Here is a 23,331-nt window from a genome sequence, read left to right on the forward strand (position 1 = left end):
TTACCCACAATCCTTTGCACAGCAGATGTACGAGCCAGAGGGTTCAAGGTGCAATGTGATGAGGAAGTAGAATCCTTCATGTAACAACATGTACTTTGTGAGGAAGCTGCAGTAAATGATTCAACACGCAGCGTCACACTGATACGTGGGCGAGTTGTTCCGCCCCGACAGGTTCAACCTGATCATCAAAGAGGAGTGAAGAATAAAAACACTCTCAGCTCAGACTCTGTTGTCTTAGTGGATGTTTTTATTCAGTATAAACTCTTCACAAGATTTGTTACAAAGGTTTCTGCTTCATCACGTGTTCCCTACTAGTCTACATGTAGAAGAAGACCAGGAGACAAAGAGGGGCGTGCACGGGTCCTCTGGACCATCTGGTCCAAACTACAGCATCCAGTCTGTTGCCATAGCAACTCTTTACAAGGTGGAAGGATCGTTCCACTGATGCTGGTTTTGATCCTGAAAGACTCTTGTTCGAGCAGTGAGGAGGATTCTGTTCACCTTTGACACTTGAACAGCTCAGACTGAGACTCAGTCAACCAGTCAGACTGCATACTTTGATGGTGACGTGAGGACGCACCCTCTCTGATGAAGGACAACAAGCTCCAACAAGCTGCGTCACTTCACTCCGTCTGATGGAAGCTGAAGTGAAGCACGGAGCTGCTTTTCTACACGGACCTGCTGAGGACAGAAGAGAGCTGCTCACTGAGGAAGTTCATGTCTACAAGCTCAGTAAGTGCAGCTGTGATTGGTTGAATGACATCATTGATGCTTGTGAACGTGTGATTGTTTAAAGCTGGGAAACAAGATGGCGCCTGTGTGAGCAGGCAGAGAGGAGCTGCTGTTAGTCTGAATGATGACGCTGTGATGAAGAAGAGGAGCTCAGTCTGATCTGGGGTCTGTGACGACTGTTACTGATGAGGAGGGGAAGGTAGCAGACGGGGGCACTAGGACCCAGCAGGGACCACAGGGCTCACCTGGGCCTTTGTTCTTGAAACACACCTGAGAGACGCTCTGTTTGCTCCACAGAACACATCTAGTCACTTTTTATAGTGTTTGACTGTTACCGATGAAGAGGGGAAGGTAGCAGACGGAGGGGCACTATATATTTTTTATTTACATTCGAGGTCTTATGTTTTTCAGTTGAAGATTTTATATTTTCGGATACATTACATTACAGGTCATTTAGCAGACGCTTTTATCCAAAGCGACTTACATTACACTTTTAAACCCATGGCTTTTTCACATTTTTGCCCGGGGAGCAATTAGGGGTTAGGTGTCTTGCTCAGGGACACTTCGACGTGGAACATGGGGCAGCCTGGAATCGAACCAACAACCTTGTGCTTCTCAGCACACCTTCTCTAACCCCTGCGCCACGACGACCCAAATACAAATGTTTTTGACTTTTGGCCCTGATATGGCTTAGGGGGCGTGTCATCAGCTGAAATGGGCGTGTCATCATGATTGACAGCTTAACAAAGAAGGCTGAAAACCTTCCTCAACGCGTTGCCTTCATGAAATCTGGAATTATGAATCAACACTTTTAGTCACCATATTCACTCATTTAGTTCTATCAACATCAAACTGCTTCATATTTCTAATCTTGATTGAGTGAGTTGATTGAGTCGTGCCCCCAAAGACATTATAGCACCAAATGCACATACTTACTACGTAAATATATATATATTATCTTTACTTGTTGGAGAGGAAGTGCAGATAAGCCGTTCATAGATCAGACATCAGGACTCCTGATCGTAACCACACCAACAATGGAGAAAAACCCGTTCACACACACATCTACACGGGTACTAACACACAAACACACACCCATCTGGTACGACTGGTTTGCCTCATGTTGGAAAATACCTCAAGTCAGAGGGTTCAAGTTGTTTTAGCCGTTGCAAATATCCACTGTGGGTTCCTTCAGTCAAAGACGTCCTGCTCTCTGCGACAAGCTGTCGGATGACTGGACGTCCTTCACATGTGTCCACATTCAGAAAGCAAGCTCACACGTATCTGCTGTCACATGCTTATGGTTCATCACTGTGTGTGTTTAGCTGTTCCTGTTTGATTGTGTTTATATCGCTATACACCATGTTCACGTGATCGGGTGGAGCCGACTCCATCACATGGATGCTACGCTGCGTTCACAGTGGTTCAGAGATTCAAACGTGGTTGTTGAACGCTACTATCTGAGTTTATTGCTCTTATTCTGTGATTCGTGTTAAAACAGCTCGCTAAGTAGAACTTTGTCACTGGTGTAAATTGTCTTACTGCCAATCACGTGAATGTGGTGTATAGAAAGTGTGGATTCATAATTACCACAGTGCCTACGCTTCCTGAAGGCAACACGGTTGAGGAACCTTTTCAGCCTTCTTTGTTAAGCTGTCACTCATGATGACACGCCCCTCTCGGTTGATGCCACGCCCCCTTATCAGGACCAAAAGTCTGACAGTGAAAAAACGATTGAACAGTTGAATCGGAAAATATGAAATCTACAACTGAATAATGAAAAGAACCTAAATATCTATGTATATATATATAGAAAATAATGTGATTATATATCTATAAAATAATGAAAATAAATATATATAGAAAATAATGTGATTATTTATCTAGAAAATAATGAAAATAAATATATATAGAAAATAATGTGATTATTTATCTAGAAAATAATGAAAATAAATATTTTATAAGAACTAAATCATCTTAATTTTATTTTGAATACAGTTTTTTTCAAATCTCTATTTCGAAAGATTAAAAGCTTTGTCCTGGATTTGGCTCCATATACTTCCTGCTTCATGATTAGTTTGATTATGAATTGAGTTTGTTTGATGAATACAAATTACACGGCATTTCTGTTGTTGCAGGTGAAGCTGTGAACCACCTTCACACTTCCCCAATATTCACAGATTCATCCAACTTGTTTCCACAAAGAGGACGCTGACTTCATCAGAGGTGCTTAGAAAGAGGGAGAAGAATTCTATTTTATTGTGAATCCAAACCAATGAACTAATATAACTCCATCTTTAAAACACGCTTCTTTTTAAAGGCAGAGCAGTAATTGTTCTGTGTGAATGATATTTATTTGGGTGTCTTTAAAAAGGACAGATGGAGAAAGTCAAGAAGGAGATCCTCATCATTTTAAAGGAGCTCAAGAAGGAGGACTTCAAAGAGTTCAAGTGGCACCTGGAGAACTATCGAAGCCCAGAAGACCACCGATCAATCCCAGGCAGTGACCTGGAGAAGAAAGACAGGATGAACACGGTGGACCTGATGGTGCAGTACTACGGCACAAACTCTGTTCAGGTGGCCGTGGAGGTTTTGAAAGAGATTCAAAGGAACGATCTGGCCGAAAAATTATCCAAAATGAACTTTAACCCTACGGGTAAGTTGTTAAAAAGAGGATCAAAGACATCAGATGTGTATAATAAAGATACAACAAATTATTCATGTTAATACCATCCTTAACAAATGTTAATAATAGCGGGGCACCACCCTTGGATTAGGGATTAAAAACTATAACTATAGTATAGCTGTAAACTATAAAGTCTCATAATGGGTGTTCAGTCATTAAGCGAAACTATTCCACTATTAAGTGTAGATTTTGATTTCAGCACAGGCTAAATATACCAGCTGTTATCACTCTACAAATGCACAAAGTAAACACAGAAAACATCTTGTTTCAGGCGAACCGAATCCTGTGGGAGGAGATGGAGGTCAAGGTGAAGAGACTTTTTGTACCACCAACTAATTATTGCACAGTTCTATTATTTCCGTGGTCATATTCAATCAATCAACATTATTCCACACACAGAGGTCCATAGAGAATACATACACATAAAAAACAACAATACAAACAACATTTAAGAATGATGCAGCCGAGGCATCATTTATAAAAACTTATACAGGCTTCGGGTCCAATGTCTCCAGAAGCACGATGTATACCTTGTGTCCCTCTTGGAGACATCCACTAAGGACACAACAATCATATTCTTAGACCCTGTCAATCTGCACATGAATCTATACATACAATTTATTAAAACAGCTTTGAAAGTGGGCACTTTATTGGACACAAACATTTCACTGGCACTATTCCACCGAGGGACTTTAAGCACAATTCTCAGTGCATCATTATAAGCCACTGGAAGTTTTTTCATCTTCGACTTACTAAAATGACACCACAGGTGGGCAGTATACAGTGGGGCGCAATAGGTTCTGAAAAGTGCGATTTTAACATCAGAAGTGCACATGTGAAATGTGCGTGCCAGCATGTTCGCCTGCCCATACAGTTTTCCACACTGACGCTACACATCATCATCATCATCATCATCATCATCACACAGGTCATCTCTGATCACATGTCCTAGATATTTGACTTTCTTTACAATTCTAGTGGTTCACCTGCCAATGAGAAAGAAGGATAGACACACTTCATTTCCTCCTTGGTTCTGGCAATCACTACCACACTCTTCATAGAGTTACATTTTATATCAAACATCAGTCCATATTGAGAGCATATTCTAAGAAGTTGCTGTAGGCCAGCACTGGAGGGAGACAGTACCACCAAATCATCAGCATAAGGCATATGATTAAGTAGACTATCCCCCACCAAGCAGCCAGTTCTACAGCCCTTTAGCTCCCTGGATAAATCATCCATGTACAGATTGAATAGGAGCGGAGACAGAATCCCGCCCTGCCGCACACCATTGGATACATAGAACGGGGTTGACAAACTCGTCCCCCACCTCACTTGCATAGTTTGGTGAGAGTAAAAGAACTGCAGTATCCTAATTAGGTAAAAGGGAACCCCACCTCATGTACTTTAACAAACAGTTTCACATGATTGATACGATCAAAAGCCTTTGATGCATCCAGGAAACACATAAATACTGTGCTATTGCGTCATCTGTACCTGTGGACAATTTCTTTAAGTGCACAAATACACAGATCAGTTCCATGCTTGCTCTTAAAACCAAACTGATTATCTGTTGACGCTATGTATTCTGCAATCCTATCCATAAGAATCCCTTCTAGTACCTTGGATAGTATACTAGCAAAACCAAAAGGTCTATAGTTATCTATACTAGTTCATTTACCAGTCTTATTTTTAACTACAGGCACCAGCAAAACAGACAACATGGACCCAGGAAGTATGCCATGTTTAATCAACTCAGAAAAGCACAAAGCAGGTAAAACTGAGATACTTTGACCAGCATATTTCAGATATCAGATTTCAAATATTTCAGTCATAGTTCTCAATTGTCAAGTTCTCACAGTCAATATTCGTGTAGCTTCAGATAGGAATGCAGAAAAATACAACCAATAGCTTAATCCAAGGGAAATATTACACCATTAAAGTAAAGCACTATCTGGTTTGTGTCTTTTTCTGTTCATTCAGAGATTATCACCAACTGTCAACGTGAACTCAAATCCAACTTGAAGAAGAAGTTCCAGCGTATGTCTGAGGGGATCGCTGAAAAGACATCCCTTCTGAATGAGATCTACACAGAGCTCTACATCACAGAGGGAGGGACTGCCGAGGTCAATGAAGAACATGAGGTCAGACTGATTGAAACAGCATCCTGGAAACCAGACAGACCAGAAACAACCATCAGACTAGAAGACCTCCTCAAAGTCTCAGCTGGAGGAGAGGAACCAACCAGAACCGTGATGACTAAGGGAGTGGCTGGCATTGGGAAAACAGTCTTAACACAGAAGTTCACTCTGGACTGGGCTGAAGACAAAGACCACAAGGACATACAGTTCACATTTCCATTCACCTTCAGAGAGCTGAATGTGCAGAGAGAGAAGAAGTTCAGCTTGGTGGGACTTGTTCATCACTTCTTCAGTGAAACCAAAGCTGCAGGAATCTGCAGGTTTGAAGAGTTCCAGGTAATGTTCATCTTTGACGGTCTGGATGAGTGTCGACTTCCTCTGGACTTCCCCAACAATAAGGACCTGACTGATGTCACAGAGTCGGCCTCATTGGATGTGCTCCTCACAAACCTCATCAGGGGGAAGCTGCTTCCCTCTGCTCGCCTCTGGATCACCACACGACCTGCAGCAGCCAATCAGATCCCTCCTGAGTGTGTCGGCATGGTGACAGAGGTCAGAGGGTTCAATGAACCCCAGAAGGAGGAGTACTTCAGGAAGAGGTTCAGAGATGAGGAGCAGGCCAGCAGGATCATCTCTCACATCAAGACCTCACAAAGCCTCCACATCATGTGCAACATCCCAGTCTTCTGCTGGATCACTGCTGGAGTTCTGGTGAAGGTGTTGAAGACCAGAGAGGGAGGAGAGCTTCCCAAGACCCTGACTGAGATGTACATCTACTTCCTGGTGGTTCAGTCCAGAGTGAAGAAGGTCAAGTACGATGGAGAAGCTAAGACGGATCCAGAATGGAGTCCAGAGAGCAGGAAGATGATCAAGTCTCTGGGAAAACTGGCCTTTGATCAGCTGCAGAAAGGCAACCTGATCTTCTATAAATCCGACCTGACAGAGTGTGACATCGATATCACAGAAGCCTCAGTGTACTCAGGAGTGTTCACTCAGATCTTTAAAGAGGAGAGCGGACTGTACAAGGACAAGGTGTTCTGCTTCGTCCATCTGAGTGTTCAGGAGTTTCTGGCTGCTCTTCATGTCCATTTGACCTTCATCAACTCTGGTGACAATCTGCTGTTAAAAGATCAAAGACTTTATAAAACAGGGAGGTTTTTTGGAGTCCAAACTAAACCAAAGCGTCTCTACCAGAGTGCTGTGGACAAGGCCTTACAGAGTCCTAATGGACACCTGGACTTGTTCCTCCGCTTCCTCCTGGGTCTTTCACTGGAGCCCAATCAGACTCTCCTACGAGGTCTGATGACAAAGACAGGAAGTAGCTCAAAGACCAATCAGGAGACAGTCCAGTACATCAAGAAGAAGATCAGTAAGAATGTGTCTCCAGAGAAAAGCATCAATCTGTTCCACTGTCTGAATGAACTGAATGATGGTTCTCTAGTGGAGGAGATCCAACGGTCTCTTAGTTCAGGACGTCTCTCCTCAGAGAAACTGTCTCCTGCTCAGTGGTCAGCTCTGGTCTTCATCTTACTGTCATCACAAGACGATCTGGAGGTGTTTGACCTGAAGAAATACTCTGCTTCAGAGGAGGCTCTTCTGAGGCTGCTGCCAGTAGTCAAAGCCTCCAACAAAGCTCTGTAAGTACAGAGAGTTAGATTCATACATCATGACTTAAACATGCTGCCATCTTTTCTACTTATTGTTTATATTTTCTTCATTGTTGTTTCTTCAGACTGAGTGACTGTAACCTCTCAAAGAGAAGCTGTGAAGCTCTGTCCTCAGTTCTCAGCTCACAGTCCTCTAGTCTGAGAGAGCTGGATCTGAGTAACAACAACCTGCAGGATTCAGGAGTGAAGCTGCTGTGTGCTGGACTAGAGAATCCACGCTGTGACCTGGAGACTCTCAGGTCAGGATTCAATCAATGTTCACCTGGTGTCTTTATTTACATCCATGCTACATTTCTGACCTTCTTAAGATACTTTCTGCTTGAATGATTCAAATCAAAAATGTTATTTCCAAACATTTTCATAAACATGTGATGGTGTTGATTTCCAATATAATGTTACAAATTGAAATATCTGAGATGAATCATAGTTATCAGTAATATTCAGTGCTGTAGTGGTAAAATTAGAGGTGGGTAAACTCTGAATTTTGTGATCATACAGACCTCGACGCGATGCGAAGCAACGCAACACAAAGCGTTGCGACTCTGTAAGGCTGGCCTTTCTTATTGCATTATGTTATCAGTAAAAGTCATATACAATCAATGACAATGAATAAATTGTTAGTAGTTTGTAGTTTATTAAATTTAAGAAAACAGTAAATAAAAGTATGTCAACACAACACAACAACACAATTGCAGATTAAGAACTATCTACATACGGAGTCTCCTTTTTACAGTAGTGCCCAGAGGGCCTCCTTGTCCTCCACGTCAGGTCCTGCCTCGCACAGAGGAGCCATGAACCCCAGAACGCGTGTTCTGGGGTTCATGGCTCCTCTGTGCTTCTCCTCTCTCTATTGGACCTGGTGTTTCTCTTCTCCCTGTGCTCTCTGCATCATTGCCTGTCCTCTCACTGCCTGAACAAATATGTTGAATTTAAGAGTTAACCAGTTAAGCAGCCTGTCAATTACACTGACAACATGAGTTAAAGGAACACTCATGTACTACCTACGTCATCATAAATAGACTATGCAGCATGTTTTTTTCACATTGAGAACTGACTTGTTTTCTAATTTACGCGTCACCAGGCGTTTTTCTTTCACCGTGCACGACCAGCGAACACAGAGCACGCGACTACAACACCCCCCCTCCCCCCGTCGGTCGTTCCGCCCGCAGCGACGACCCCCCCCCCCCCCTGTCGGACCTTCTCGACCGGTCCGCGAAATATTGTCTGACATAAAACCGGTCCGTGAGGTAAAAAGGTTGGGGACCACTGGGCTGATCCACAGCGTGTATGTGCCTCCTGGATCCTGATTGGTCGCTGCTGCAGCCGCAAGGCACTGATTGGATGCTCACAGACCGTAATACAGCGCAGATAAAAATGATTCAGTCTACGGCGTTTATATGTTCAACAATAGGAAACGTAGTCTTAGCTGTTTTAAAAATACACCAAGTTAATTTCGGATTTTTCCAACGGAAGAATACAAGGCGCAGGGAACTTTGAGGTGCGTAAACGCTATTTATAGGTGCGTAAACGCTATTTCCAAATTCTAGAGGTGCGTAAACGGCGTTTACGTGCGTTTACCCTCCACTACAGCCCTGGTAATATTCTCAGATTGTTGACGTACATTAGTGGGTGTTTAGTTGTGTCAGTAACCATTGTGATTAGGGATGCACCAATCCACATTTTTTCACTTCCGATCCGATCCCGATACCTAAATTTGGATATCGGCGGATACAGATAATATTCCGATACCAGAGCTGTGTTTGAAAAACAGGAAATCCTGTTAACAGAAAAAATTCTGAAAACAAATTTGAAACTAAGGGTTTCAGATTGATTGTCATGTCAATATTTATTTAATTTCATGAATGTCAAGTGTCAAAGACTTATTTTTAATAAGGCTTAAAAATTTAGAAATATGAAAAGTGCAAGTGCACACACACGCATACACACTTGACACACAGTCTCACTCGTTCACAAAAATAACAGCACAAATCAAGTAAACTGACTTGTATCATGAACAACATGTCAAATATCTGAAGAAAAGTGCAATAAAATAACTGTAAACATCTTACACACATACACACTTGACACAGTCTCACTCACTCACTCATTCACACACGCAATCACACTTACTCTCTCACACACACACACACACACACACACACACACACACACACACACACACACACTATGTTTTAAAACAGTGTGCATCAGAACAGCACTTAAAATGACCTGGAATAAACTAAACACCAGAGTCTAACTATTCTTTAAAAGAAAACAAAACTTGAATGTGTCAAAGTTGACTCTGAGGAAGTGATGTAGTGTTCAACAAATCTGACATCGGCAGGTTCTCCTTGAGGAATATGAGCATTTCTGCTCTCTGCAGTTTGACGATTCCTTTTTTCATCCACGGTATTGGCTGCCGTGCTAAACAGTCTAGCCTCAGTGCTATCCTGCTAGCCTGCTAGTCTGCTAGCTGGCTGCAAACTACGGAATGGATTCCTGAACGGAGGCGCGGCACAATGAGACAGTTATGAGACCCGCTCAGGAAATCCATTCCACAGTTTGCAGCAGACTAGCAGGCGGGGATCACTTTTGGAGTCCTTTCAGCAGACGACGTTAAAGCGCAGACATGGCTCATTGATATCGGAAATCTCCAAAGGTTGTATCGGAAAATCCGATACCCGAATTTCTCTGGTATCGGGTCCCGATACCGATACTGGATCGGATCGGCCCCATCCCTAATTGTGATGTCATGAGAGGCGCCGCCGCTCTCACCGGGGTAGTTCAAGCAGTGAGAGGACACCAGGTTCAAATATAAACAGAAGGTTTTATTCACGTTCTCTGGAATCAACAAAAACAGTAGTCCAAAAAGGGTAACTCAGGCTCCGGTCGATCTTAAATAATGTCTCGTCTTCGGAGGGGAATCATAAATCCAACTCACAAGAATATACAGTCTTCCTCCACGATATCCTCCTACGGCGGTCTGGTCTCTCTCATACCCCACTGGCTGTGTCTCTAACCCTTATGAAGGCCAGGACCCAGCCGTCCAGGACCCAGCCTCTCGTTACATAACACCATGTTAATGTGACCCCTCTGTACCTGATAGTATCTCAGTCCTGCAGTGACCTTCTAGTCCTCACAGCTCCCTCAGATCATGTGATATGTGTGTTATTTTGTGTGTCTGCAGGCTGTCAGGCTGTCTGATCACAGAAGAAGGCTGTTCTTCTCTGGCTTCAGCTCTGAGCTCCAACCCCTCCCATCTAAGAGAGCTGGACCTGAGCTACAATCATCCAGGAGACTCAGGGGTGAAGCTGCTGTCTGCTGGACTGGAGGATCCACAGTGGAGACTGGAGACTCTCAGGTATGAAGAGGCTGCAGCCACAGACCATAACTAACTGTTTGTGTCCCACATAAGACCATCAACACAGACAGAAGTAGTGAGGAACAGTAGCCAGGATGAGCCTGAACAGGGAGGAAGGTGATGAAAGGCTTGTTTCTCTGGAGCCTTGTCTTGTTGTTGTAAGAGAGGACAGTGTCTCCTGACACGTTGACGGCATCATGGTGGGTTGATATGAGTCAACGTCGTCACGCTGCAGGTTTGTGGGCTCTTATTAAACAACACTTGGATGTTTAGATGCTGGTCATCTGCCTCCAGTGTGTGTTTGTCCTTTAGTCCAGACATTATCATTAAGAGACAAACAGTCAGAAACAATCTGTTCAAAGCGTCTTGATGGATCATCACAGGAGGAACGTTTGGTGTTTTAAAGGAGTTCACCTTCACCTGCTTTTGGTGCTTTGCACTGAGAGCCAGTTCCCTGGATGATGAGAGGGGACTTGTTGAAGCTACAGGTGACAGTCGGCCACAGACGCTCAGTGAAGAACCAACAGCTGATGGTGGACCTGGTGTGTCAGAGCCCAAAGAGGTTTGTTTAGGACTGGACCACAGTCCTCATTGGCTGCAGACCCACCTGAGCTGTAACACCTTCACCTCCAGACTACAGGTGATGGAAACCAGTGTTGACTGTTGCTAGGAGACGGGATGTGAACAGCAGTGTCACAGTCAGACCCTTTGGACCTCCGACCAGATTTGCCTTCAAAAATGTCATAAACAACCTTATAAATCCCTTAAAACATTGAAATACGAGGCTAGAACCATATCTACGTGATAACCCAGAGCAGGGACAGTACACGTGTAAAGTTTCTACCTCTTTTATTCATAAGTCTAGTTCAGATTGGCTGATCCGCGTCATTCCACCACTCTATCGGTGTAACAAGCCTGAATAAAGGCCGGCGCATGTTTCTGCGTCTGCGTCGTCGTGCCGACGCACTGGTTTCACTTCCTGGTTGTAAAGTCTTGCGTGTGTTGCAGAGCGATTCACCTCCAGAACAACAGGTGGAGTCACGTGTTTTGTTGAAGACGACCTGGAGAGTCACGTCTTTGTGTGTGGAAGTCGTTGGTTGCTTTATTTATTGATCATAGACTTTATTGCCCCGTGCATCCACACTGCTGCTTTTCATCACGGACACATTTGTCCCGTATTTTCCTCCACGACTTTGTTCCCGTCGTTTGTGGAGATCTCCCTCCATGAATCAGAGGCCATCCGGCGTCCTCATAGTCCGCCAATGACGGCTTGTACAAGTGCTCATATTTACGCATCTCTTCCCACAAAAGCTCTTCAATCTGATCCGTTCTCTCGTAAACATTCTTCCTTTTAATAACGGCCGTATTGTGCTGTGAAAACGGAGATGTGAGACTCCGTAAAGGACGTAGTTAGAGACCAATCACAGGGTCAATGGATGAGACCGTGTCCTTCACAGTTTACCTTCTCAAACGGACACAATCTCTCCGTGTTGTTGTGTAGCTTTACTTGAAATAGAAACAGCAGATACAAGAACTTCTAGCCTTCAGAAACCAATTCTTCCTATTCTGATAAATGCTTTTAGTTATCTGAATAAGCATAATTCTATGAAAGGATGAACTCCTCTTCCTGTCTGTCCAGATGTCCCCTGTGAATGTGTCTCATGCTGCTTAGTTTAGTACCTTGCTAATGATTGGACTCATTCAACACCCTCAACTTCTGTTCTTCAACGTCTTCACACATCAAACAATCATTAAAAGCAACTCAAACAGTCTACAACTTTCCTGTGAGTAGATATTTTTAAATGCTTCCACATTCCGTCGCTCTGCGATTGTCTGACAGACTTTTTCTCTCATGTTCAGCGTATTGAAATGTAAGTGTGGAGGCGTTGAAGCGTCTGTGACAAAGTGTCCATATTTCATGTACTGCTGCTATCAATGTTCCTCTGATCAGACATTTGCTTCCATCATCCAGATTGTGTATCAAGTGTATCGTGCACTTTACACTCAGGTTAGAACTTAGAGACTAAAACACGACAACATTAATACAAAAACTGACACTATGTCCAACGACTGTCCTCATTTCTCATCACCTTCATTCCTCATTTAAATCCTTCACAACCTTTTAATGACACTTTCCCTCTTTTAGTGAATCAATCTGTGTTTTTAAATCTCAGCGGTTTATAATCTTTATTCTCTCTTCTTCTTCTGCAACGTGAGTCGTAAACTGGGGAGACTGGGGCTGCTTATCTGAGCTGCTGGGAGCCAGTGGGGGGCCACGTGGCACCAGTTGCTGTTTGGGCCTCGTCTGCTGTGGGGGTTGCGTGAGGGGGGTGGAGGTGGGTGGAGGTGAGGTGGAGGGACGTGAGGTGGGTGGAGGTGAGGGGTGGAGGTGGGTGGAGGTGAGTTGGGTGGATGGACGTGAGGTGGGTGACGTGGTGGAGGTGGGTGGGTGGAGGTGAGGTGGGGTGGAGGTGAGGTGGAGGTGGGTGGAGGTGAGGGTGAGGTGGGTCGAGGTGAGGTGGGGTAGGTGGGTGGAGGTGAGGTGAGGTGGTGGAGGTGAGGTGGAGGTGGGTGGAGGTGAGGTGAGATGGAGGTGGGGGGATGTGAGGTGGATGTGAGGTGGAGGTGGGTGGAGGTGAGGTGGAGGTGAGGTGGAGGTGGTTGGAAGTGGATGTGAGTGGAGGTGAAGTGGAGGCGGGTGGAGGTGGGTGGAGGTGGATGTGGGTGGAGGTCAAGTGGAGGTGGGTGGAGGTGGGTGGAGCCTCCAGCCGTGGAGGAGCGTTTAGTCGTGTCTCCTGCGACTCTCTGCACCAATGTCCCTCCTGTCCACATATATAAGGTCCACTTGTCCTCCCTCGGTTGTCCCTCGTCCTCTGCTGCTGGGTGCTGATGTCCCACTGAACGGTTCCTACCTGCTGGATCTGGGGCCTTTGGGGGACGGGGTATCGGGCCTTGTCTGTCTCCTGTCTCTGTCCTTTGTTTACTGCTGCAGACATCTTGATGTTCACAAGTGTCTTCAGCTGCTTCCTCATCGTGCTCTCAAGTCCGTCCACTGCTTCTCTTCCTTTGGCCTCCGTCTGCTCCTCCATCTTCTCTCTGGTGCTACTCAGCAGGTCCTGAGTCGTAAACACGACCATGATGCAACCTGGTGCATCTAAACCCCCCTGAGATGTCCTCCTGTCCTTTAGGAGCTACTCTGTCACTGACTGTGAGGAGACGACTAATGATGTAAAGTCAAACTAATGAAACCTGCAAAACACCAAACAACAAAGTGAACTCAGCAATGGAAAGTAAAGCAGTGGACCTGAAAGGGAACCAGTCCATCAAACCACTGAGTCACATAACAACTACAACACGGATCAGAACGCCGTCAGTACAAATCAAACTAAACCGCAGATCATCTCAAACTAGTTACGGCTTTCAGCAAATTAAAAATCAATCCAACTCAATGTTAGAATCACAAAGCTGAGATGAAACTTTTAGGGTGTAAACGCTGCCGCAGGAGAGCGAAGAGGAAACTAAAATAAACGTCTAATGAAAATCCATTAAAGCAAAATGAAGTTCAAGTTAAGAAAGTAAAAGTCTAAAGTCACAACGATAATCAATAATTAATCTTATGTTTAAACGTTGAATACCATTCAAACTTTAACTAGTAGTGACGATGGACCTTAACTCAAAGCCTAAAGCAATAATAACCCACTTATCTGACATTTAAATACAATCTAGTTCCACCACTGGAGATCAAATCTATTCAACCTTTTCAGAAGGTCACATTAAAATCAGAGCGGCTCTTTAAATTGGAATCGAGATCAAATCAAATGAAGACAAAGCTGATATCAAACTGTATCAATGCTGAAATGATCACAAGTGATATTAAAGTTGTATTTCTTACCTTTACTTGAATGTCCATCAGTGTTGGAGGGTGAACATCAATGAACAGTCCTTGTGTCCCTTTGACTCTAATGAAGACATTGTCTCTACATCATGTGATTACTCCTGTAAACCATATGAGGCGTGTTGACACAACAGCTGATGACGTGACAATCGTTAGTAACTCTGCACCTCGACACGCTGAGAACACAAAGTACTATATTATAATAGTACTATTATGATCAGCAGCCTGTGACCTGACTGAATACTACAGTACATTCAATGATCACACCTTTGGCTTGAATCCACACGCCGACCCGTTTGCAGATGCTTGAGTGTATTTACATGAGGACGTTCTGTAATATCACAGTAAAAGTGCAGAACGGGACGGAAGTGAATGAGTGAAAAACCAAACAGTGAATCCAATAAACTAACGAGTGCGTTTCTTCTCTTTGTTTGTGTTGTTTGTTCATTGTGAAACATTGTAAATACTGAATGGTCTTTATTTCTATATTCAGTGAATATTTGCTTATTAAACGGTTTAATGTTAATGTTCCTTTGCACACGTCCCATGAAGCTTCATCTGCAGCACGACGTCATTTCTCACATTTTAATTCCCATCTGGTGAAAGTACAGCGACAGGTCCGTTTATTATTTATTCCACATTTATCTACTTTATTCCATGAATATATTCCAGCACCTCGTCGCTGTGTGACGCCTGACTGACAGTCTGTGGTCGTCTGTAAGTAGTGGTAGAAGAAGAAGAGGTGCTCCATGTGGACATGAAGGACAAAGCTGTGTGTGAGAGTGATGTAATGTCCATGTCTCCATGCTGCTCTGACCCCCCTCCTCCTTTCAGGGTGGAGCCTGATGGAGTCCGATGGTTGACACCAGGTCTGAGGAAGTGTAAGTGTGCTTTGATTCATGAAGATTCAACCATCTTCACACTGTGACATCACTCATTCACCTCTGTGATGTCATCATCAAAGTGTCAGTAGATGAACACATGATTAATAACTGCAGCTGTATTGTGTCTCGTTCTCTCATCAGATTCCTGTGAACTCACAATCGACACAAACACAGTACACAAACAACTCAAACTGTCTGACAACAACAGGAAGGTGACACGTGTGAAGAAGGATCAGTCACATCCTGATCATCCAGACAGATTTGACTCCTGTCGTCAGCTGCTGTGTAGAACTGGTCTGACTGGTCGCTGTTACTGGGAGGTCGAGTGGAGAGGAAACGTTAATGTATCAGTGAGTTACAGAGGAATCAAGAGGAAAGGAAACAGTGATGACTGTTGGTTTGGATACAATGATCAGTCCTGGAGTCTGATCCGCTCTGATAAAGGTTACTCTGTCCGTCACAATAATACAGTAACACGCATCACCTCCTCCTCCTCCTCCTCTGGTAGAGTAGCAGTGTATGTGGACTGTCCTGCTGGCTCTCTGTCCTTCTACAGAGTCTCCTCTGACACACTGATCCACCTCCACACCTTCAGCACCACATTCACTGAACCTCTTTATCCTGGGTTCTGGTTCTGGTACGGTTCCTCAGTGTCTCTGTGTTCTCTGTAGGAGGGAGAGTCTCCTCCTGGTGGAGAACCTTCCTCTCTGTCACACAGCTGATGGTGGTTCATGTGGGTGTAGATGCAGGTGGAGCAGGTGAGGGGTACCTGAGCTGGTCTGGACTCTGGGGGGTCCACAGCTCTCTGGGACTCAGGTGGACGTGTGAAGGAGCTCAGCTTAATGCTGCTGTGCTCCTTCAATCAATAGATCATCGTTTAGATATCGGCTCCTAATTAGGCTTTAATCTTCATCTTTATATCTTCAAGAAGACGTTTTATAAAATGCTCGTCTGCCCCCATGTGAGATAAATGTGTCCTTATGTGTGTGTTTCATTTCCACTCACGCTAATAACAACAAGGGGAAACACTTTAAATGTCGAATTCTTTTTTAAGACAATTTTAACTTAATCTTTCAGAATCTGTTCAGTGAACTAAGAAATAATTTCACATAATCAGGTTTGTTTTAAACAAAAAGCTTTTTTTAATGATTCAAACTTCTGAAGAAAAAGTTTAATATCCTGACAGATAATATCAGTACTTGTGTTTTTATTCACTATAATAGTACAACATTTAGTCCACGTATTACTTTGGCTTAACAGCAATATAATTGTATGTTTCTAATGTTAATAAATGACTTTTATTGGAAACAACTGTACATTTTTAAACACGTCATAATATAAACATGCTGTATTGTTTATTTTGACGTGAAATACTATGATCCTTCTTAAACATGCTGTACTATTTACATATTATTTATATGTATTTACTTGTTTTGTCACTAGCAGAGAAAACATCTGTGTTACAGCTGGTTGACAAAGGAAGTAATAAACAAACAAATAAGTAATAAATAACTTGGTTTATTAACCGTATGAACGTTAACGCAGAGTCGTCTCCAAACAACACAAACTACTGAGCTCGGTGCTTCAGGTGCGACTTGAAGGTTTCATCCTGCAGTAAATATCCTACTGAAGTCGCCTTGTGGTGTTTTGGGCCGCGTCACCGTGGCAACAACAACACACAAACAACAAGCACGTATTTTATAACAGGCTGGAGTTTATTACTAAGAAACTTGAGTATTGAAAGTGTTAAATGTGATGGAGTCTCTCAATGCACCGCCAAAATAAAACACAGACAGCAGCAACGGTCCCAAAAAATCAGATCAAACAGAAAGAGGAACGATTTTAACTTTAAATCTCTTAATAACGTCGTTATTGTACCTGAAAGAAATGATCCCAATAAAGTACGTCCTCATTCTGCTGTAAACGGTCAGATATTAACAAACATTTCTCTCCATCAGCAGTCGGGATTATCTTTTTATTATTATATTATATACATTCAGTCTCCTGAAACCAAATGAACTCATTGCAACAAAGAAAGGAAAAGGGTCATAAAATAAAATCCACTCTATACTCCAGGACGAGTCTCTGGGGGACAAAGAGCGTAACCATGACGACGGCGCTGAAGCTCATTTTAAAACTTGTCCTGCTGCGCTGAAAGAAACAGAATACAGAGTACATCTGGTGTACAAGTACAAGTACTGCACTCCAGTGGAAAGTCAAGGTACTTCACTGCAGCACTTTATATTTGACGTTAATTTACAAATGAACCTCTCAGAGGTAAATATTTGACTTTTATTATATTCGTGTGACGCTTTAGTTTCTTCTCAGATTAGTTTTTCATCTTCCTGCCCAGAAAAAACATCACTTCATCCTTCAGTTTATCACAAATAGAATGATGAAGATGAAGCTAAATAAAAGGACATGAAGGAGTTAACGTGCAACATGAATGCAGGATGAATATGAATGAAACACGTCACTGATGTATTAATACTTTTAAATACTAGCAGTACGGTTTAGTGAGCCGTCATTTGACTTTTACTGAAGTAAACGATTTGACGGTTATCGGCAAATTAAAACGACTGGTCGCTTCTTCTTTCAGCCTCCTTTAAACTTTAGAGTTGATCTTATTTTACCGTGTTGTTGCAGTAAAATAATAATATACATTGTTAATAAATGTACAAACAAAAGGGTTCATTCAGAGGCGTGTTCACACACACACACACACACACACACACACACACACACACACACACACACACAGTTTAGTATAAAACCTGGAGAAACATGTTGAATTAAAACAAAATACATTTATATTCATTCATCTACACATAAAGTGTATAAAACAGCATAAAATAATTGTGATTAAAATCAAATAAAAGGAATTTAAAGAAGAAATAAAATCTCTGGCTCCAGTTTGGTCCAATAACGACGTTTCAGCCACAATGATTCATTGGTTAAAGAATCTCCTGCAGCAGGTGAGCGCCGCATTACCCATGAGCCTCCTCTTCTGTGGAGCTCACCTGGGCGCTGCTGCCACCTGTGGAACCCGACCAACCAGAGGGAGAGGAGGGGTGAGTGAGGGGGGGGGGGGCATCACGGGGCGAGCACCACCAGCACACGAGGGGGGGGGGGGGGGGCAACAGGGCGGCGCCAGAGAGACGAAGAAGAAGCCGAGAGGAAGAAAACCTCAAAGTTCTAATAACTGAAGCTACAACAAAGGGCTCATTATTAATTATATACTACGCTGCTTTAATGGGATATTTACACATTTAATGAGAAATTAAACGGAAGAAACATGTCATATTACACCGTACAAAGGAATTGACCACTTAAGGTAAAATGACTTCCAGGCTACTTTCTGTAGGATCGCTTTATTTGATAAAGACTGAAACGTAAACCTGTTTTTATATTAAATAAAGATTTCAGAAATTCTCTCATTTTCATTGAGTTGCACTCAGCGAAACATCGGACCACTAAATTAAAGCAAAGACTTCAAGCTTTTACAACATAAAGAGGTGCGAATTCAGAAATATATTTTAGGTTAATGTTTGAATGAAAATAGTTTTTTTCTGTATGACTTTCTGCAAATATATTTGGTGATACATGAAAAGAAGCTCAAACCAACTATTATGACTTCATTTGGAGGTCTGGTGCTTTACGCTTTGGAACTACACTTTACTGGACGTAAACAGGTTGTTTAGTGATTCAAATATAAATACATATATATATTATATATTTGCATTTCAGCAAATTGTGTCTGTTGAAAACAAGCCGATTGAACCGTTAGCAGCTCAGGTTCGGGCCGCGTCTCTGCCTTCGTGCCCATGAGCCTCCAGTGTGGACGCCAGAGGGACACGTCTCAGCCTTTAAGGTCATGGATATAAACATGTGGATCAGATCAGACACGACCTTTAACTGATGGAGAGAAGGGAGATGATTGCAGGGAAAGAGCAGAGGAAATAAAACGTCACCAAACACAAATGAACACACAGGAACGCACACAAGGGGACAGCGGAGTGTGTGTGTGTGTGTGTGTGTCTGCTGTCACGCCTCAGACGGCTGCATTTCACCTCATGCAGACAAACAAACATTAAATGAATAAATACTAACAGTAATTCTCGATGGTATCAAAGAAGGAAAAGTTGACGGGGAACTCTGGACGAGACCACAGAAGAAGACACGGAGGTGCGAAAGCAGAGAGGGGAGAGAAAGAGGAAGATTATTATCGTTCAGCCATCAGGAGACGAGCAGCGAGGAAACAACACAAAGACGCTCGAGTGCGATTCATCCACAAAGAGTCTGTGTCCACGAAGCGCTTTTTACAGGAAGGTTTTACATCTGGTTGCTATGATACGGAGAGACAACGCCTTCCTCTTTGCTCTCTATTAGACCATGACGCAGGTGATGCTTTAGGGCGGGGCTTACTGTGATTGACAGGTCTCTTATAGACCGTGAAGCAGGTGATGCTTTAGGACGGGGCTTAAAGTGATTGACAGCTCTCTAACAGACCATGAAGCATGTGATGCTTTAGGGCGGGGCTTACTGTGATTGACAGGTCTCTAACAGACCATGAAGCATGTGATGCTTTAGGGCGGGGTTTACTGTGATTGACAGGTCTCTAACAGACCATGAAGCATGTGATGCTTTAGGGCGGGGCTTACTGTGATTGACAGGTCTCTAACATGCACGCTTCATATTTTAAGTCCACTAAGCTTTCCTTTATAAAGAGAGGAAATCGTAGAATAAAAGACCTGCGTCCTGATTCACAGCGGTTTGGTGGACACGTTGTCGCTGGTGTTGGTTCCAGGAGGACGGTGGAGAAACGTACCTGGCTGTGAGTTTCTGTCGTTGAGCAGCTTGGTCTGACTGTTGGGCAGGATCTTAATCTCTGGAGGATCTGGACTGTGACCGACCCGCGACGCCATGAGAGCGTTCAGGTACTGGAGACGAGTCACCTGCCAGCGTCGTGCAGCGATTAGTGGGTTAGTGCACGTTCATTAATGTCACTCTAATATAAAACCACTTCAACATTTTAACAACACGCCTCTTTTCAACCAATCAGAATCGGCTACAAATGAGGAGCAACAAAGTGTTTCTGTTTTCCTGTTAAATGAGACGTTTCCTGAAGGGACCTGAAGGGATATATATATATATATATATATATATATATATATATATATATATATATATATATATATATATATATATACATATATAAATAAGTAATGAAGAAGAATAATACAAGAAAACTGAACAGGATAATCAGAACTTCTTCTCTACACTCACTTCATTAAATTATTACCGTCAGTGCAAGTTAAGTAAATGTATACACCACATGTAAATACAGCTAAAAATATGAGATGAATTTAAAATGGCATTAAAAAGTACAACACACACAAATAAATGTGAAAACAAGAACCGATATGGGACAAGGAACAAAATATAAACAAGACAACAGATTGAAAAATTAGCGAGTAAATAAAAACGTGCCTTAGTCTCGCTAGCTGCTTTGCTGCTGTTGTTAGCGAGCTAACGCTAGCTTGTGGCCTGCTGGAGGCTCCTCACGTTCCTCACGTCAAAGCGGGACAACGTGCTGCTCCGTGCCGCGTCACGTGGACTTTGCATATTTTGCCGTTGACACACTTTAGTTTATTTAGTGTGAAATGTTCGCACACGTTGGACGACTGAACGCGACGTCTCTGCCTGCGTCACGTGACTCACAGCAGCTGCTGGCGGCTCTTTTATCTTCGCCCCGCGCGACACGACGAATCCATGATGAAATTAGTTGCAATTAGTTGTAATAATCGATTTTTAGCGATTTTATCAATTCGTTGTTGCCGCCCTAGTACTTAGATTGTTGTACTTTAGTGAAAAGTATCACAAAATAGTACTATGAACACTGTGAATGAGTTGAGAACTCAAAGGCTGAGAACACACACACACACACACACTAATACACACACAGTTGAACCTGATAAGAAATAAATGACGGTTGGACAACAAAATAAATATTAATCAGTTTGTCCTCCAACTTTTTTTCCAACTAGCAGGTTCTGTGTGTTTCTTTCTTCCATACGCACTGAGCCCCCCCCCCCCCCCCCCTCATGCAGCTTATAGTCACTCTGTGGTTAATTACTTGGCCAATTCTCAGAAGGCATAAAAATTCCTTTAAAACCATCTCTTGAGGCCGCAGATACAAACCCCCCCCCCCCCCCCCCCCCTCACCACAAACACGGGGGGCGAGTGGACGAACACGATCTAGTTTACATGACAAGAAGTCTCAGAGGGACGGGGAAGTACACGCGTGTGTTGATGACTCATTTCAATACCGCATCAGAATCATCATCATGAGCACAGGTGCATCCCTACAAAATAAAATATAAGAATAAAATAAGATACTAACACATTTGAACATTAATAATTCATGTGTAATACTAGTAATAGTATATATACAGTACATGTATATACGTACCTACAGTATACTATATTATTACATTACTTTACATGTAATTTACTCAAAGCGACTTACAATAAGTAAGGACACAAACTCGAGGAAGCAGAAGAGGGGCAAGCGCGGAGGTATCCGAACCAGGCTAGCGGCTAGCCCAACTCGCCCAGCCGTAGCATCCATCATCATGGCTAACGCACGATCCTTGGACAACAAAATGGACCACATACGACTACTGAGATCAGCGAATCGGACAGTGAGTGACTGCTGTGTGCTGGTTTTCACTGAAACATGGCTAAACGACAACATCCCCGACTCCGCTGTACATCTTGAGCAGCTAGCATAGCTATGGAGAGGACAGAGCCCACGTTAACGGAGGTAAACAACGCGGTGGAGGAGTTTGGGATGCGTGGTGCCAGGACGCTGTGGTAGTATGCAGACATTGTTCACCACTGGCGGAGTTCATGATCACAAAGTGCCGTCCTTTCTATCTGCCGAGGGAATTTACTGCGGTCTTGCTAATCGCGGTATACATCCCTCCAACAGACCGCACGCCCAGATGGATTCATTATCGTCGCCGGAGATTTTAATCATGCTAATCTTAAAACTGTAACTACCAAAACTCCATCAGCAAGGGAGAAAAACACCTTGGACTTGGTCTACACCTCACGCAAAGGAGCATGCGAGGCCTCCCCCCTCCCCCACATGGGACTTTCCCACCACATCACTGTCATGCTAATGCCAGCATACAGGCCCAGGGTGAAAGTGGAAAAACCGCTTGGGAAAGAGATTTCCGTGTGGCCGGATGGATCAATGTGTGCTCTTCAGGAGTGTCTTGCGACAACAGACTGGGACATGTTCAAGCAAGCAGCTACACACAACAACCACATAGACAACGAGGAGCTTACAGACACCGTCTGCTCGTACATCCGCAAATGCATAGATGATGTGACCCACACAAAGACCATCATCACTCGGGCTAACAAGAAGCCATGGCCGACAGGAGCTGTCCATCGGCTGCTGAGGGCCAGAGACGAAGCCCTCAGAGCCAGGTCATCCACCGGGGCACCATTGAAAGCATCGTGTCCAGCTGCATCACTGTGTGGGGCAGTAGCTGTACTGAACGCAGCAGGGAAGCACTGCAACGCATCGTGAACACAGCTGGTAAGATCATTGGTGCCCCACTCCCACTCCCTTCCTTGAAAGACATATACACCACCCGCCTCACCCGGAAATCTACCTCGATTGCGAGTGACACCAGCCACACAGTCTGTTCAGCCTCCTGCCCTCTGGAAGAAGGAATCGGAGCCTCCGCACCACCAGACTCAGAGACAGCTTCATGCACCAAGCTGTCAGAAAGCTAAATTCTCTCCCCTCACCCCCCCCAGCCATATCCGTCAGTCTGACATGAGGCTGAAATCCTCCCCCCCCCCTTAAATCACTCAGGACTCTGCAACAAAACTGTCTCTTGCACTTTTATCACTTACGTTTCCTTTATTTTCATTTTTTTTATCTAT

The 23,331-nt window shown here is 43.6% G+C and overlaps 2 protein-coding genes and 1 non-coding gene across 5 annotated transcripts in view; 2 read left to right on the forward strand and 1 right to left on the reverse strand.

Moving 5' to 3' along the window:
- LOC120814177 (uncharacterized) overlaps positions 1-23,331 on the forward strand; it is a 351,528-nt gene that overhangs the window by 188,424 nt on the left and 139,773 nt on the right.
- LOC120813552 (NLR family CARD domain-containing protein 3-like) lies at positions 597-16,674 on the forward strand. Of its 3 annotated transcripts, XM_078088654.1 has the most exons (10): positions 597-732; positions 2,871-2,958; positions 3,107-3,388; positions 3,690-3,725; positions 5,121-5,192; positions 5,402-7,196; positions 7,292-7,465; positions 10,414-10,587; positions 15,317-15,363; positions 15,508-16,674. In XM_078088654.1, the coding sequence occupies exons 3-10, from the start codon at positions 3,112-3,114 to the stop codon at positions 16,035-16,037; spliced, it is 3,105 nt and encodes a 1,034-aa protein (XP_077944780.1). In that variant the 5' UTR covers positions 597-732; positions 2,871-2,958; positions 3,107-3,111; the 3' UTR covers positions 16,038-16,674. The 3 variants fall into 3 exon arrangements, with proteins under 3 accessions (XP_077944780.1, XP_077944781.1, XP_077944782.1); XM_078088655.1 differs by lacking the exon at positions 5,121-5,192; XM_078088656.1 differs by lacking the exons at positions 597-732; positions 3,690-3,725; positions 5,121-5,192 and having other exon boundaries at positions 2,874-2,958.
- Positions 17,061-20,417, reverse strand: LOC120813200 (uncharacterized). Its single transcript, XR_013452612.1, has 2 exons — positions 20,195-20,417; positions 17,061-18,403 (listed from the first exon to the last, which is right to left on the reverse strand). It is a non-coding gene; the product is annotated as an uncharacterized LOC120813200 (transcript).

Source organism: Gasterosteus aculeatus, chromosome 14 (genome assembly GCF_964276395.1).
Source record: "Gasterosteus aculeatus chromosome 14, fGasAcu3.hap1.1, whole genome shotgun sequence".
NCBI classification, from domain to species: Eukaryota; Metazoa; Chordata; class Actinopteri; order Perciformes; family Gasterosteidae; genus Gasterosteus; species Gasterosteus aculeatus.